The sequence below is a fragment of the Gymnoscopelus braueri genome (assembly GCF_963280865.1).
Source record: "Gymnoscopelus braueri genome assembly, chromosome: 17".
Classification (NCBI taxonomy): Eukaryota; Metazoa; Chordata; class Actinopteri; order Myctophiformes; family Myctophidae; genus Gymnoscopelus; species Gymnoscopelus braueri.
This window is the reverse complement of record NC_137617.1, coordinates 20,396,857-20,413,167: the sequence shown is the minus strand read 5'-3', so window position 1 is coordinate 20,413,167 and position 16,311 is coordinate 20,396,857. Positions and strand designations below refer to the sequence as shown.

Below are 16,311 nucleotides of genomic sequence, written 5' to 3'. Positions count from 1 at the left end.
GGTAAAAAATCACACCCAGTGTGAAGTGAGAGTTATTAATTTCATCATGCATCTCACAGCACGTCCTGCGAAGTGACGTGCTTACATTTTTTACATTATTATTAATTTCATCATGCGTCTCGCTAGCCAATCACAGCGCGTCTGCGAAGTTTGAAGTTAATTTCATCATGTGTCTCGCTAGCCAATCACAGCACGTCCTGCAGAGCTTAGCCTATGGGCGTGTTTTCCACAGCATGGCGTCACAGCGAAAGACAAATTTTCGTGACGGAAAGAAAAACTTTCACCACGGATGGGTCCTAAACCCACTTATAGGAGCGGTTACACCGCTCAAAAAGGAGTGGACCAAGGATAGACCCCTGGGATGCCGGTCAACAAAGTACTGTAGGCCTTAAGTGGTTAAATGAAACACCTAATACCATCAGGTTGCAGTGCCAGACAGTGATAATGAGATTAATCATTGAATCAATGTATTTCAATTTCCCATGTTTAAACATGGACTGAAGGTTCACCTACGTCACACCGCTGATCCGACTCATATGCCCATATATGGAGATCTCTGTATCTATCAGTCTTGTCCCTTTTATGCCCATATATGGAGATCCCTGATGTCTTATCAGTTTATTTGTGCCCATATAAGAAGCATATATGGAGATTTGCCCCTGATGCCATTGCGTCTTGCGTGCTGCATGCGTTTATTCCAAGTATTGGATGGACTATTAAAGCCTGCGGTACAGGATTTATTTATTAATTAAAGGACTTGGTATTATCTGTGATTAACTTGAATTGTATTGTGTGCTGCAAATTCTGTGATGAATTGGGTTGAGGTTGAGACTTGTTATGTGGTTGACTATAATTTCCTTTGCTAAAATAAGTGAATTTTCGGTTTGATTTTATTCTCAATAACAAGGGTTTATATTTGATAATAAGTCCTTTGTGTGGTTTTCACTAGTGTTATAGAACCCAGATGAGGAAGGACTGGCTAATATAAAAAAGGAGGGATAATCTTTCTCTTAAATACAAATAATCAATTCAGTGGAACCCGTTACACCATGACGACACATTGAAGTTAGACAACACACTCTATATTTGGGCGTAGCTGCATTGGTAACTCCTTATATGGTTATGGCTGAGTCATGGTGACATGAGTGTGAGGTCCACCCGCCGGCCCGTCCTCCCTCCATCCTCCCTCCGCCAATTTTAATAGGATGTCATTAGCCCATAAGGTTTTTTTATTTATTTTTTTTGACTGAGAAGTAGGTCTTTTGCAATATCGGCAGTCACTCTTCTCCATAATTTACAGTAGGTATGTTAACCATGACTTTAACACACTGCCTAATCCACCTTTGTAAAAATTAGATTATGACAATGCTGTAAAAACTCCTTTTTGTAGTATTGTCAGCACTGCTGGCAGAATTGACTCATTATTGTGACTGTAGGATAAACCACAAAGAGAAAAGCTTGTATTTAATTTAACGCTTCTTTATTGTCCAATGAATTAGACCATTGTTTTAACGGTACTTCTGCTGCAGAGCCAGAGACACCAGGGCCAGGAACTTGTCAATAGCCAAGTGGACCTGGGGGGTGAAGTCTTCAGGGAACATCATGGCCAGCACCACCAGAATGCAGTGGATGAATAACTGAAATGAGAGACGAAGACGTAGGTGTTGTGTCCACCTACTGTGCACTCAAAAGAAGCCTATACCGATCGTTAAGAGTTTGATACATACATTTTTTACTTGTTCAGTTTTGCCATTTAGCTGGGACTCTTATTCAAAACGCGAGTTGGCACAAATCTTAAAGCCTAATAAGCTCTAATTGCGAGATCATCAGCATTCAAATCAGACATGAGTAGACCTACAGCCCACTTTGATGTAACACAAATGCTGTGAAGGAATTTAGGCCACCTACCTTGAAGTTGATGGGATCAATCCTGAGCATGAAGGCATGCAACTCGCTGAGGGTAAGGAGACCAGCATTCAGGTCATCTATCTTAGACAGGGCATCATACACGCCATTCATAATGACCATGCCATGGTTCCTGACTTCGACAGACTCCGCAGACAAGTCCTTCCAGTGGGCAAAGTAGGATTTGGCCGAGGGGAAAACAACCAACAACCTGGGGGCGGAAGAGATCATGTTATTGGCAAATATGGTGAGAAAGGTGAAAGGCATCAGTGTATGCTACATAACTCTGACTCACAGCTATTAAAGTGAAATGAAGGCTGTCTATGACGTCTCACAAGGGTAACTACAACTGGTTGTCTGCGTATACGTTTATGCATAGTATTCTCTTATCGAGAATTACTTTGCCTGCAGTGAGTTCATATGAACCTCAATTCATTGCTCATTGAACATGGCAAGCGACTAATAATAAATAGAACTGCCATAGTGCTCACACAATATGATCTTAGAATGATTACAGTTAAATGTTTGACCTATGATCTTGTATTAGTAGACTATTACATGCTTCACATTAAAACCCATATTATCCTGCTAAGCAGTATGAACGATTAATTACCTTCCTTGTGTGGAATCAAGTAATATCATGTCTATCCTCCCTTAACTAGCTAGCTCTGTGTCGTGGTATACTGGTATCTCACCTGGCAAGAGCCTCAGCACCGACCTCATCGTGCAGGCCTCTAATTGTATTGAGGAAACTCTTGACAGTGGTCTTTTCTCTGATGGACAGACTCATTTTTGCTGAATATTCTGAGGGCTTCTCAAGCAATACAGAGCAAGAATGAAGCGTTTGGAACGTTCTGAAGTTCTACAGCATCAGCAGGCTCTTTTATGATCCACAATTCACCACGTGAGTCATCCTTAACCCCACCTCCATCGGCGGTGGGGTTAGACGAGGAGACAGATTTGGAATTGATGGAAGAGATAAGGCTTCGGTACATTCTGTGAATTTGGGGTGTTGTCTGGCCTTATCTCCTAAAGCTTAATATAGATGTATAGTCTAATTCTGTAATAGACTATGAAGATGATATTTTGGCTGTTTGTAACTTTCAGTTACACACTGTCTGTCAGAAAATGTAGTTTTAAACATGAGACGTGGGTGTATATTATTGAATATTCTGGCTGTATATTCCAAATATATTCCATTGTCACTTTCTGATTCTGTAGATGTCCACAGGCTTTAGACAAACGTACGTCCCTTCACCCTTTATTATGTACACTGACAAATTCAGGAAATCTCAGGAGGAGCTATTGGAATGGTCAACTGGTTGGCCCCTCACAACGGACTAGCCGATCACAGCGTACTTGTCCCATCAGGGCTATGCAATCATTTGCAATGTAAATTGTCAGGCTATGAGATGAGAGAGTTACACGATTATTGTTTGTCAGATGCATCGCAATGCGGACGTGGACTATTCTGCATTGATGCAGTGACATCACATAATCGATTATAACCTACTAAAGTTTATTGTTGATTTTCTTATACTTTAAAAAGAATATATATATATATATATATATATATATATATATATATATATATATATATATATATATATATATATATATATATCTCTTTTAGGGCTTTTTTGCCTTTATTTTATAGGTATATATTTATTTATAGTGGAGATGGACAGGAAACAGGGAGGCAGAGATGGGGAGAGACAGTAAAGATCGTCGGGAACGGGACTCGGACCCGCGATGCACTGTCAGGCTACATTGGAGCCTAGGTACCCGGACCCCCTTGAAACCTACTTTTGACAGTTTATACAAAAGAGCATCCCTCCAGACTGTATCAAACGCCTTGCTGTAATCTAAAAAGGAACAGAATAATCTCTTCTTTTTAAAGTACTGTATAAGAAAATCAACAATAAACTTTAGTAGGTTATTAATCGATTATGTGATGTCATTGTATCAATGCAGAACGGTCCACGTCCGCTTTGCGATGCATCTGACAATCGATAATCCTCTAACTCTCTCATCTCATAGCCTGACAATTTACATTGCAAATGATTGCATAGCCCTGATGGGACAAGTACGCTGTGATTGGCTAGTACGTTGTGAGGGGCCAACCAGTTGACCAATCCAATAGCTCCTCCTGAGATTTCCAGAATTTATCAGTGTACATAATAAAGGGTGAAGGGACGTACGTTTGTCTAAAGCCTGTGGACATAGCTACAGAATCAGAAAGTGACAATGGAATATATTTGGAATATACAGCCAGAATATTCAATAATATACATCCACGGTCTCATGTTTAAGACTACATTTTCTGACAGGCAGTGTGTAACTGAAAGTTACAAACAGACAAAATATCATCTTCATAGTCTATTACAGCATTAGACTATACATCTATATTAAGCTTTAAGAGATAAGGCCAGACAACACCCCACATTCACAGAAAGTACCGAAGCCGTATCTCTTCCATCAATTCCAAATTTGTGTCCTCGTCTAACCCCACCGCCGATGGAGGTGGGGTTAAGGATGACTCACGTGGTGAATTGTGGATCATAAAAGAGCCTGCTGATGCTGTAGAACTTCAGAACATTCCAAAGCTTCATTCTTGCTCTGCATTGCTTGAGAAGCCCTCAGAAGAATCAGCAAAAATGAGTCTGTCCATCAGAGAAAAGACCACTGTCAAGAGTTTCCTCAATACGATTAGAGGCCTGCACGATGAGGTTGGTGCTGAGGCTCTTGCCAGGTGAGATACCGGTATACCACGACACAGAGCTAGCTAGTTAAGGGAGGATAGACATGATATTACTTGATTCCACACAAGGAAGGTAATTAATCGTTCATACGCTTAGCAGGATAATATGGGTTTTAATGTGAAGCATGTAATAGTCTACTAATACAAGATCATAGGTCAAACATTTAACTGTAATCATTCTAAGATCATATTGTGTGAGCACTATGGCAGTTCTATTTATTATTAGTCGCTTGCCATGTTCAATGAGCAATGAATTGAGGTTCATATGAACTCACTGCAGGCAAAGTAATTCTCGATAAGAGAATACTATGCATAAACGTACTGTATACGCAGACAACCAGTTGTAGTTACCCTTGTGAGACATCACAGACAGACAGCCTTCATTTTACTTTAATAGCTGTGAGTCAGAGTTATATAGCATACACTGATGCCTTTCACCTTTCTCACCATATTTGCCAATAACATGATCTCTTCCGCCCCCAGGTTGTTGGTTGTTTTCCCCTCGGCCAAATCCTACTTTGCCCACTGGAAGGACTTGTCTGCGGAGTCTGTCGAAGTCAGGAACCATGGCATGGTCATTATGAATGGCGTGTATGATGCCCTGTCTAAGATAGATGACCTGAATGCTGGTCTCCTCACCCTCAGCGAGTTGCATGCCTTCATGCTCAGGATTGATCCCATCAACTTCAAGGTAGGTAGCCTAAATTCCTTCACAGCATTTGTGTTACATCAAAGTGGGCTGTCTGATTTGAATGCTGATGATCTCGCAATTAGAGCTTATTAGGCTTTAAGATTTGTGCCAACTCGCATTTTGAATAAGAGTCCCAGCTAAATGGCAAAACTGAACAAGTAAAAATGTATGTATCAAACTCTTAACGATCACTTTTGAGTGCACAGTATGTGGACACAACACCTACGTCTTCGTCTCTCATTTCAGTTATTCATCCACTGCATTCTGGTGGTGCTGGCCATGATGTTCCCTGAAGACTTCACCCCCCAGGTCCACTTGGCTATTGACAAGTTCCTGGCCCTGGTGTCTCTGGCTCTGCAGCAGAAGTACCGTTAAAACAGTGGTCTGCTGTTGGTGAAATGCCGCTTCTCGTGTACAATGGTCTAATTCATTGGACAATAAAGAAGCGTTAAATTAAATACAAGCTTTTCTCTTTGTGGTTTATCCTACAGTCACAATGATGAGTCAATTCTGCCAGCAGTGCTGACAATACTACAAAAAGGAGTTTTTACAGCATTATCATAATCTAATCTTTACAAAGGTGTCTTTACAAATTAGACAGTGTGTCACAGAAACATTTTGACAACTTTTCTGTCATGGTTAACATACCTACTGTAAATTATGGAGAAGAGTGACTGCCTATATATTGCAAAATACCTATTTCTGAGTCAAACTGCTAAAAAATAACCTTATGGGCTAATGACATCCTATATTAAAATTGGCTTAAGGGAGGACGGGCCGGCGGGTGGACCTCTGATGTCACACTCATGTCACCATGACTCAGCCATATAAGGAGTTACCAATGCAGCTACGCCCAAATATAGAGTGTGTTGTCTAACTTCAATGTGTGGTCATGGTGTAACGGGTTCCACTGAATTGATTATTTGTATATAAGAGAAGAATTATCCCTCCTTTTTTATATTAGCAAGTTCTTCCTCATCTGGGTTTTTAACCACTTGTGAAAACCGCACAAACGACACATCAAATATAAACCCTTGTTATTGAGAATAAAACCAAAAACACTGTGTCATTTCAGTTGCACTTATTTTAACAAAGAAAATTATAGTCAACCACATAACAAGTCTTAACCACAACCCAATTCATCACAGCATTTGCAGCACACAATACAATTCAAGTTAATTATAGATAATACCAAGTCCTTTAATAAATAAATAAGTCCTGTATCAGCATGCCCATATATGAGCATACAGTATACTGATGACATCAGGGATCTCCAAAAGTGACAAGGACTGATAGATACAGAGATCTCCATATATATATGGGCATATCAGTCCGATCAGCGGTATGACGTAGGTTTGAGGGCCGCGTAGCGGCCAGAACCTCTAGTATTATATAATAGGCTACAATAACATACGAAAGCTGTATAACAACATTCAGTCCATGTTTAAACACGGAAAGTTTAAATACATTGATTCAAGGATTAATCTCATTATCACTGTCTTGCACTGCAACCTCATGGTATTAGGTGTTTCATTTAACCACTTAAGCCCTACAGTATATACTTTGTTGAACGGCATCTCAGGGGTCTATTCTTGGTCTGCTCCTTTTTTATCCTGTACACCAAAATGCCTTTGCCGATCTACAAGTTCACAATCTGTCGCATTGGGACGCATTGTGAACTTCTGAAGATCTGCTATTTTCACCAAATGTTCACCCCAGAATAGGGACACTAGGGTGGTTAAGGGGGGAAAATATTATTTTTCTAAGAAAAAATGACACTTTATGACCGAAGAGGCATAAAAAATCCAGATCCAGACACTCAGGGTATTGGTTTGAAATGTATAAAAGTCCTTTAATTCGATGGTCTAGTTACAGTGAAATTCACCAACGCTTGTCGGCTTGTGCCTTCTTCAGGGTGTAGTGAGATGAGTCTCATAGTGATTTGTCTTGAATACATGTTTTAAGATAATTACTTCACTGGCCAATGTTGATCATTTTAAATGTTGTGATGCACTTGTATTCTAATATTTCCCTTTGTGTACACCATTCTAATTAAGGAAACATTTTTAAAAGTCTGTGGGAAGGCCATGATGTATACAATGTTTTATTTTTTGTATTTCTTGTGAGATTATAGAGCGGCAAAGAGATAGTGTAGAGACTGTAGGGTAAAAAAGGAGCGGACCAAGGATATAGACTCCTGGGACTCCGGTCAACAAAGTATGTACTGTAGGGTTTTAAGTCGTTAAATGAAAGACCTACGTAATACCACCAGGTTTCAAGACAGTGATAATATATTTCAATTTCCTCTGTTAAAATGTATGTTGTTATAGCCTTCATATTGCATTGTAGCCTATTATATTATATATTAGCCTGAGAAGCAGTCATATAGCAGTCACTCTTCTCCATAATTTACGGTAGGTATGTTAAACATGAAATTAACCCAAAGCTGTGAAAATGTTTCTGTGACACACTGTCTAAACCACTTTTGGAAGGATTATGACAATGCTGTAAAGACTCCTTTTTGTAGCATTGTTAGCACTGCTGGCAGAATTTACTCATCCTTCTGACCATAGGAGAAACCACAAAGAAACAAGCTTGGATTTCATTTAACACTTTCTTTATTGTCCAATAAATTGGACCATTGTACAAAAGCGTAGCAGCACCAACAGCAGACCACTGTTTTAACGGTACTTCTGCTGCAGAGCCAGAGACACCAGGGCCAGGAACTTGTCAATAGCCAAGTGGACCTGGGGGGTGAAGTCTTCAGGGAACATCATGGCCAGCACCACCAGAATGCAGTGGATAAATAACTGAAATGAGAGACGAAGACGTAGGTGTTGTGTCCACATACTGTGCACTCACTAAACTGATCGCTAAGAGTTTGATACATTAATTTCGTACTTTTTCTGTTTTGCCATTTAGCTGGGACTCTTATTCAAAACGCGAGTTGGAACAAATCTTAAAACCTAGTAAGCTTCAATTGAGAGATCATCAGCATTCAATTCAAATCAGATATTAGTAGACCTACAGCCCACTTTGATGTAACAAATGCTGTGAAGAAATTTAGGCTACCTACCTTGAAGTTGACGGGATCAATCCTGAGCATGAAGGCGTGCAACTCGCTGAGGGTAAGGAGACCACCATTCAGGTCATCTATCTTAGACAGGGCATCGTACACGCCATTCATAATGACGACGCCATGGTTCCTGACTTCGACAGACTCCGCAGACAAGTCCTTCCAGTGGGCAAAGTAGGATTTGGCCGAGGGGAAAACAACCAACAACCTGGGGGCGGAAGAGATCATGGTATTGGCAAATATGGTGAGAAAGGTGAAAGGTATCAGTGTATTCTATACGTATAACTATGACAGCTATGTGAAATGAAGGCTGTCTGTGACTTTTCACAAGGGTAACTACAACTGGTTGTCTGCATCTACGTTTATGCATATAATTGTCTCCGCCAGGCCGAAAGGCATGGCGAGAGAGTATGTTTTGCCCCCTGTCCGTCCGTCCGTCCGTGTGTGTGTGTGTGTGTGTGTGTGTGTCCGTCCGTGTGTCCGTGTGTCCGTCATTCTGTCATTTTGTGTACAGCTAATCTCCGGCACCGTTGGCTTGATCGCAACGAAACTGTGCACACACACTCCCTGGATGCCAGAGCAGAACCTCTGCCCCAAATTTTTCAAATTAGCCTTTTATAGCGCCACCAGGAGGCCGCTTTTTGCAAAACACACTTCTTGACAGTACTCCTACAGTCAGTACAATCAGTACATAGTATCTCTATAGTCATGTGATCAACACGGATCTGTCCAATTTTCCATATTTTATCCTGATTGACTAAGGTTGGCTTCCAAAGTTTGCAGGATTGCTCCGTTTTCAACAAAATGCCTCAAATCATGAACGCAGCTTGCGATTTCCGTGAGATTTCACACGCACATTCCCACTAGGCCGAGGAAGAAATGCCACTTGAAAATGTTCAAATCAGCCTCATGGTGGCGCTATAAATGGACGATTTATGTTTTTAACTATAACTGCACCGATCTGCATGAAACTTTGCACGCACACTCCCTAGAGGCCAAGGAAAAACAACTGACCTGCATTTTTCACATTTGCCTTTCATAGCGCCACCAGGAGGCCGACTTATGTAAAACACATTCTTTGATATTAAGCCTTCAGAATTTATCCAAATTTCACGCACATCGGTACACTTGATCTCTATAGTCATGTGATCACGATGATGTGATCACGATGGATCTTTAAAAATTTTCATATTCCATCCTGATTCGCTAACATTGACATCTAAAGTTTGCAGGAGTGGCCCGTTTTGAACAAAATTCCACAAATCATGAATGCAGCGTCCGATTGCGACACTTTGCACACACATTCGCACTACATTGAAGAACAAATGCCACCCTTTTAACATTGCCCTATTATAGCGCCACCAGGAGGCCAATTTTGCAACACTTTTCTTTTTTATATTACTCCTACAAATTCAAACATCATGCAAATCGGTACACATATAGTCAAGTGATCAAGATGGTTCCATCCAATTTTTCATATTCCATCCTGATTGGCTAATTCCGAACATTGCTGCCCCACAATAACCTACCTGACCTGGCGGAGACCTGTGCTCCGAGGAGCACTTTTTCTAGTTTAGTATTGTCTTATCGAGAATTACTTCGCCTACCAGTGAGTCCATGAACCTCAATTCATTGCTCATTGAACATTGCAAGAAACTAATAACAAACAGGCATAGTGCTCACACAATATGATCTTAGAATGATTACAGTTAAATGTTTGACCTATGATCTTGTATTAGTAGACTATTACATGCTTCACATTAAAACCCATCTTATCCTGCTAAGCAGTATGAACGATTAATGACCTTCCTTGTGTGGAATAAAGTAATATCACATGCCTATCCTCCCTTAAGTAGCAAGTTCCGTGTCGTGGTATACCGGTATCTCACCTGGCAAGAGCCTCAGCACCGACCTCATTGTGCATGCCCCTCATCTTATTGAGGAAATCCTGGACGGTGGCCTTTTCTCTGATGGACAGACTCATTTTTGCTGATTTGAGGGCTTCTCAAGCAATTTAGAGCAAGAATTAAGCTTTGGAATGTTCTGAAGTTCTACAGCATCAGGAGGCTCTTTTTATGATCCACAATTCACCACGTGAGTCACCTTAACCCCACCTCTGTCGTCATTAGCTAGACGAGGAGATAGATTTGGAATTGATGGAAGAGATAAAGCTTCGGCACATTCTGTGAATTTGGGGTGTTGTCTGGCCTTATCTCTTAAAGCTTAATATAGATGTACAGTCTAATTCTGTAATAGACTATATGACCTGAAAATTACATTTTGGCTGTTAGTAACTTTCCGTTACATACTTCCTGCTTTGACCCAAATATCCATGTGAGACCTTTGAAAACAAGCTATTCTGTCAGAAAATATAGTTTTAAACATGAGACCATTGATGTATATTATTTAATATTCTGGCTGGATATTCCAAATATATTCCACAGACACTTTCTGATTCTGTAACTATATGTCTACAGGCTCTATACAAAGGTATGTCCCTTTAACCTTAATTATACACTGAGAAATTCAGGAAATCTCAGGACGAACTATTAGATTGGTCAACTGGTTGGCCAATCACAACGGACTATATCACAGTGTACATGTCCCACCAGGCTATGCCATGTAAATTGTCAGGCTATGAGTTGAGAGAGAGTCGATTGTCAGATGCAGTGACATCACATAATCGAATATAACCCATTAATGTTTATTGTTGTCAACAAGTGCTCTGTGGCTGCATGGCTAGTCCGTTGTGAGGGCGCAACCAGTTGACAAATCCAATAGCTCCTCCTGAGATTTTGACTGACTGAATTTGTCAGTGTACTATAGTGACCGCTCTGAGCATACATAATAAAGGGTACGTAATAAAGGGTGAAAGGAGGTTCCCTTCTCTAGAGCAGTGTTTATCAACCTTTTTTGTGCCAAGGCACACCTGGCATAGCCAAAAGATCCCAGGGCACACCTAGATATACGGTATATATATATATATAATTATATATATATATAGGTATATATATATATATAATTATATATATATATATACGGTATACAGTATATATATACACACACACTAGGGGTGTGCCGATAACTAATTTCACGAAACGATACGATACGATATTGGGCACACAACTTCGATACGATACGCACTTTTTTATTATGAAAATATATGGGGGAGAAAAAAAGCAAATGCAAACAAATATTTCTCTTTTTGCATTATTCAGACATGCAAACTTGTAGCTTTTCAGCTTCCACTAGCCGTTTTGAATCCAAATAGGGCAATAGTGTGACACCTGACCCGAAAAAAAAACAGCCTCACCCTTTTCAACCCGGGGCTGTTTGCATGCCTGATTATTATTATTGTAAAAAAAAAAAAAAAAAATGTCAAACCTTCTTCAAACGGCGCAGCACATCTCAGCAGTAGCCCCGGCCCAAAATTGGGATGTTTGCCAGGGTTGATAAACACTGCTCTAGAGCTTGTGGACATAGCTACAGAATCTGAAAGTGGATACAGCTATAATATACAAAATATAGGAATGGCGCCCATGCATGGTCTCATGTTAAAAAAAGCTTTTTCTGACAGAATAGTTTGTTTTCAAGGGTCTAACATGGATATTTGGTCTAAACAGGTAGTGTGTAACTTAGAGTTACAAACAGCAAAAATAACATTTTCAGGTCGTGACCTGCACATTTCTGTAGCGTATAGTTTACACAGAATTAGAATGTGCTTATATAAAGGTCAAAGAGATAAGGCCAGACACCCAAAATTCACAGAATGTGCTGATACCTTATCTCTTCCATCAATTCCAAATCTGTCTAGCTAATTGAGAGCCAATAGAGGTGTGGTTACAGTGACTCTTGTAGATCATAAAAGAGCCTCCTGATGCTCCAGAACTTCAGACCGTTCCAAAGCTTCATTCCTCCTCTGCTTGACAAGTCCTCAGTTCAGCCAGCCAGCAAAAATGAGCCTGTCGTCTGCCAAAGAAAAGCCCACCGTCCTCACAAAGATGTCCAGCAGTGTCCGATGAGTTGGGAGGCTCTTACCATGCAGGTGAGATACCGGTATACCACGATACGGAACTATAGGGACTAAAGGGAGGATAGACATGTGAAATTACTTTATCCCACACAAGGAAGGGAATTCCTCGTTCATACTGCTTAGCAGGATATAGATGGGCATGTAATATTCTACAATACATACGAGATCATACGTCAAACGTTTAACTGTAATAATTTAAAGATCGTATTGTATGAGCACTATGCCCATTCCATTTATCATTTGTTGCGTGCAATGTTCAATGATCAAAGTTCACCTGTATAGTGTGGGTGTGGTCTTATTTAGAGGGCAGATAACAAATGTTGGATGTTAATGGCATCATATCCTCACCGAATCCACTAATACTGTATGTGCGGTCCCAGGGAGCATGTTAGCTCCTCTCCTCCATGTAAATGATATGAAGTCAGCCTGTCTTTGATTGTTACCTGTTCCTTTTTGCTGTCAACCCAGCTCTCCTAGTCTCTCACCAGGAGAAATCAGAGGTAGAAAGATTACTTCAGAAATGTGCATCTGCTTAAAGGTAGGGTAAGTGATATTTTTTGGTTAAAACAAAAAGTATTTTGTTAAAAGGTTAAAACATTCTGATAGTAATCATTGCTATAGAGTGTTTTTTTCAGTAACAGATGTCTCCCTGTCTCTCCAGCTCTTTAATAAACAGAAAATACATTTTCCGGTATCAACAGTCAAGTAATTCTCTTGAAAGATGTATTCAAGACATGTAATGTGGAAACCCATAAAATAGGCTTTGTTTATGTAGGAAAATCAACTAGATTATGACTGATTGTGATGTCACTGCATGTATACAGAATCTTCCACATCCGCATCAAGATGCTTCTCGCAATCGACCAATCTTGTAAGTCCGTCATCGCATAGCCTGACGATTTACATTGAATAGCCAAGGGACAAGTGCTCTGTGATTGCTCAATGACTGTGCAGTTCCACCCAGCCATCCATCCATCCATCCATCCATCCATCCATCCATCCATCCATCCATCCATCCATCCATAAATAAATAAATAAATAAATAAATAAATAAATAAATAAATAAATAAATAAATAAATAAATAAATAAATAAATAAATAAATAAATACATAAATACATAAATACATAAATACATAAATAAATAAATACATACATACATACATACATACATACATACATACATACATACATACATACATACATACATACATACATACATACATACATACATACATACATACATACATACATACATAAATGATTAATTAATTCTCGTTGGATGCACTGTTGTGACAAATAACCAAAAAAAAACACTAGTACTCACAGTTCCATTATCTATTTATTGTAGGCCAAACACTAAAGTGTTTCAGCTACGGTATAAGCCATTAGCCATCATAGACTAACCATAACTCAAGCTGCCAGTAGGGAGAGATGGCAACAAGAGTGGCTGCTGTACAGATACATGAAAGGTTGTGTCCCTGACTCCCTGTCTCTCTGAGTGACTGAGGACATGTATTTGATACTCATCAAGCTACCGGTTGATCACCACTTACTGCTGTATTTCTATCGTATATTTTCTTTTTAGCTTTTCTTTTCTCATTTCTTACTTTAATAATAATTTACTTATTTTCTATTCCCTGTAGCCTATATAAAAAGATTAAAATATTTGTGAGTATAACACTTTTTACAGTAGTTATTTAACCCATAGTTTGTCATTTGGGAATACTATGTTTTATAGGGAATATTGTTGTCCACACAGAAGGATATAGGATAAACAGTTTGCCTCAGTTCATAGAGTAAGTCCAAACATGAGTCATATGACATCCCAATCTGTACAATGGAAGCAAGCTTGTGAATTGGCAGTTCTGTTTTGCAACCAGCGCTTCACAGTTTGCTCTTGGCTCTTGAATTTTGGATCGTCGGGAGAGAGAGCCCCCTGTCTGGCTGAAGAGACATTCACTCACAGATGATTATGAATGTAGATAAGGGGGAAGAACAGCTGTAACTAAATATAGAATAGGCAACTCCTCTCTTTTCACTATACATTTTTGTAATGTCATTATGATTCGCTGTACTGTAGATTTGAGTGCGGTACATGAACTCTACGACTGTGGCCCACACCTTCCAGTGTAGCTTTAAAATGAGAGAACAAAGTCTATGCTAACTTCTATTTAAGATAGGCTACTTAATAGTCAAGCCTTTTATTGGTCTCTTACGTGTTTATGAATTAAAATTATCCGGCAAAACTTTACTTGGTAATAAAGTGCATGGAATAATCAGAATGACTTAAAGGCATAGGGGTCCAGCCAGACTTTTAGCACTAAAAATAAGAGTCGCTTTTTTCTTTAAAACCATGTTTTGGTACTTGGCCTTCATCACATGCTCATACTACACATACATGTATTTATGTTGAAATGTCAGTGTGGCAGACATCAGGATTAGGGCCATCGGGGTCATTTCAGCATTTATTATGTATGTCCCCACCTTCCCCGCTGTATACTAGCTACTCTACAGAATTAGACTGTGCTTCTATATTTAGCTTAAAGAGATAACGCCAGACAACACCCCAAATTCACAGAATTTGCATCTCTCCCATCAATTCCAGATCTATGCTCTCCTCTTCTAGCCAATAGAGAGCCGACAGAGGTGGGGCTAAGGTGACTCACGTGATGAATTGTGGATCATAAAAGAGCCTCCTGATGCTGCAGAACTTCAGAACATTCTAAAGCCTCCTCACCTGCATTGCTTGAGAAGTCCTCAGCTCAGCCAACCAGCCAAAATGAGTCTGTCTGCCAAGGAAAAGTCCACCGTCACTGTATTCCTCACAAAGATCTCCAGCAGGTCAGATGAGCTTGGAAGTGAGGCTCTTGCCAGGTGAGATACAGAACTGGATGGGGGGCGCACTACAAATCCTGAAACCATGAACCTGTGAACCTAAAAGACTTCTTTACACTGAATAGCTTTATGTAAGCAATAGTTATACCAATACCACTATCTCTTCCACCCGCAGGTTGATGGTTGTTTTCCCTCAGGCCAAGTCTTACTTTGCCCACTGGAAGGACTTGTCCAAGGACTCTGTCAATGTCAGGAAACATGGCGTTGTCATCATGAATGGTGTGTATGATGCCATCACCAAGGTAGAGGACCTGAATGCTGGTCTCCTCACCCTCAGCGAGTTGCACGCCTTCATGCTCAGGATTGATCCCATCAACTTCAAGGTACGTAGCCTAAAAGCCTTCACAGCATATCTGCTTCTAAGTTGAAAGGAGCTGTAGGTCTACTTATCTCACAATCGAGGCTTATTAGGCTTTAAGATTTGTGCCAAGCACTTATAAGAGAGCAGCTACATAAATGCCAATAACAAAGAAAAAGTAACAAATGTATGTGTCAGACTCTTAGCAATCATCTTTTGAGTGTATGTCAACACAATACTTACTTTTTCATCTCTCATTTCAGTTATTTATCCACTGCATTCTGGTGACTATGTCCATGATGTTCCCTGAGGAATTCACCCCCCAGGTCCACTTGGCTGTTGACAAGTTCCTGGCCCTGGTGGCCCTGGCTCTGCAGCAGAAGTACCGTTAAAACAGCAGCCATGACATGGTGCTGCTACGATCGTGTTCAATGGTCTGATTTATTGGACAATAAAGAAAGCGATAAATGAAATTCAAGATATTGTTTTTGTTGTTATTGGGTATGCTGCATGAGAGGCTGCATCAGTAGTACAATAATTTCAAAGTTTCAGCTTGAGTTGGGAAAGCCTTATTTCTTTAGATGACTATCTGAGGAAATACCTCCAAGAAATAGGTTCATTTTTGTCCATAACCCAATCCTAATTCTTGCT

The 16,311-nt window shown here is 40.0% G+C and overlaps 4 protein-coding genes across 4 annotated transcripts; 2 read left to right on the top strand and 2 right to left on the bottom strand.

Annotated features, from left to right (window-relative positions):
- Window positions 1–1,508: 1,508 nt before the first annotated feature.
- On the bottom strand, window positions 1,509–2,695 carry LOC308105029 (hemoglobin subunit alpha-1-like; the record flags this gene model as incomplete). The annotated part of the gene is made up of 3 exons (XM_080455664.1): window positions 1,509–1,637; window positions 1,909–2,116; window positions 2,601–2,695. The coding sequence occupies 3 exons, from the start codon at window positions 2,693–2,695 to the stop codon at window positions 1,509–1,511; spliced, it is 432 nt and encodes a 143-aa protein (XP_080311790.1).
- Window positions 2,696–4,562: 1,867 nt separating this feature from the next.
- LOC308105028 (hemoglobin subunit alpha-1-like) lies at window positions 4,563–5,732 on the top strand (the record flags this gene model as incomplete). Its single annotated transcript, XM_080455663.1, has 3 exons — window positions 4,563–4,657; window positions 5,150–5,357; window positions 5,604–5,732. 3 exons carry the CDS (start codon window positions 4,563–4,565, stop codon window positions 5,730–5,732), a joined length of 432 nt encoding a protein of 143 aa, XP_080311789.1.
- A 2,306-nt stretch (window positions 5,733–8,038) lies between these two features.
- Window positions 8,039–10,445, bottom strand: LOC308104313 (hemoglobin subunit alpha-1-like; the record flags this gene model as incomplete). Its single annotated transcript, XM_080454720.1, has 3 exons — window positions 10,323–10,445; window positions 8,434–8,641; window positions 8,039–8,167 (listed from the first exon to the last, which is right to left on the bottom strand). The coding sequence occupies exons 1-3, from the start codon at window positions 10,415–10,417 to the stop codon at window positions 8,039–8,041; spliced, it is 432 nt and encodes a 143-aa protein (XP_080310846.1). The 5' UTR covers window positions 10,418–10,445.
- Window positions 10,446–13,870: 3,425 nt separating this feature from the next.
- LOC308104529 (hemoglobin subunit alpha-1-like) lies at window positions 13,871–16,052 on the top strand (the record flags this gene model as incomplete). Its single annotated transcript, XM_080454969.1, has 4 exons — window positions 13,871–13,936; window positions 15,073–15,341; window positions 15,478–15,685; window positions 15,924–16,052. The coding sequence occupies exons 2-4, from the start codon at window positions 15,247–15,249 to the stop codon at window positions 16,050–16,052; spliced, it is 432 nt and encodes a 143-aa protein (XP_080311095.1). The 5' UTR covers window positions 13,871–13,936; window positions 15,073–15,246.
- Between the last annotated feature and the right edge of the window lie 259 nt (window positions 16,053–16,311).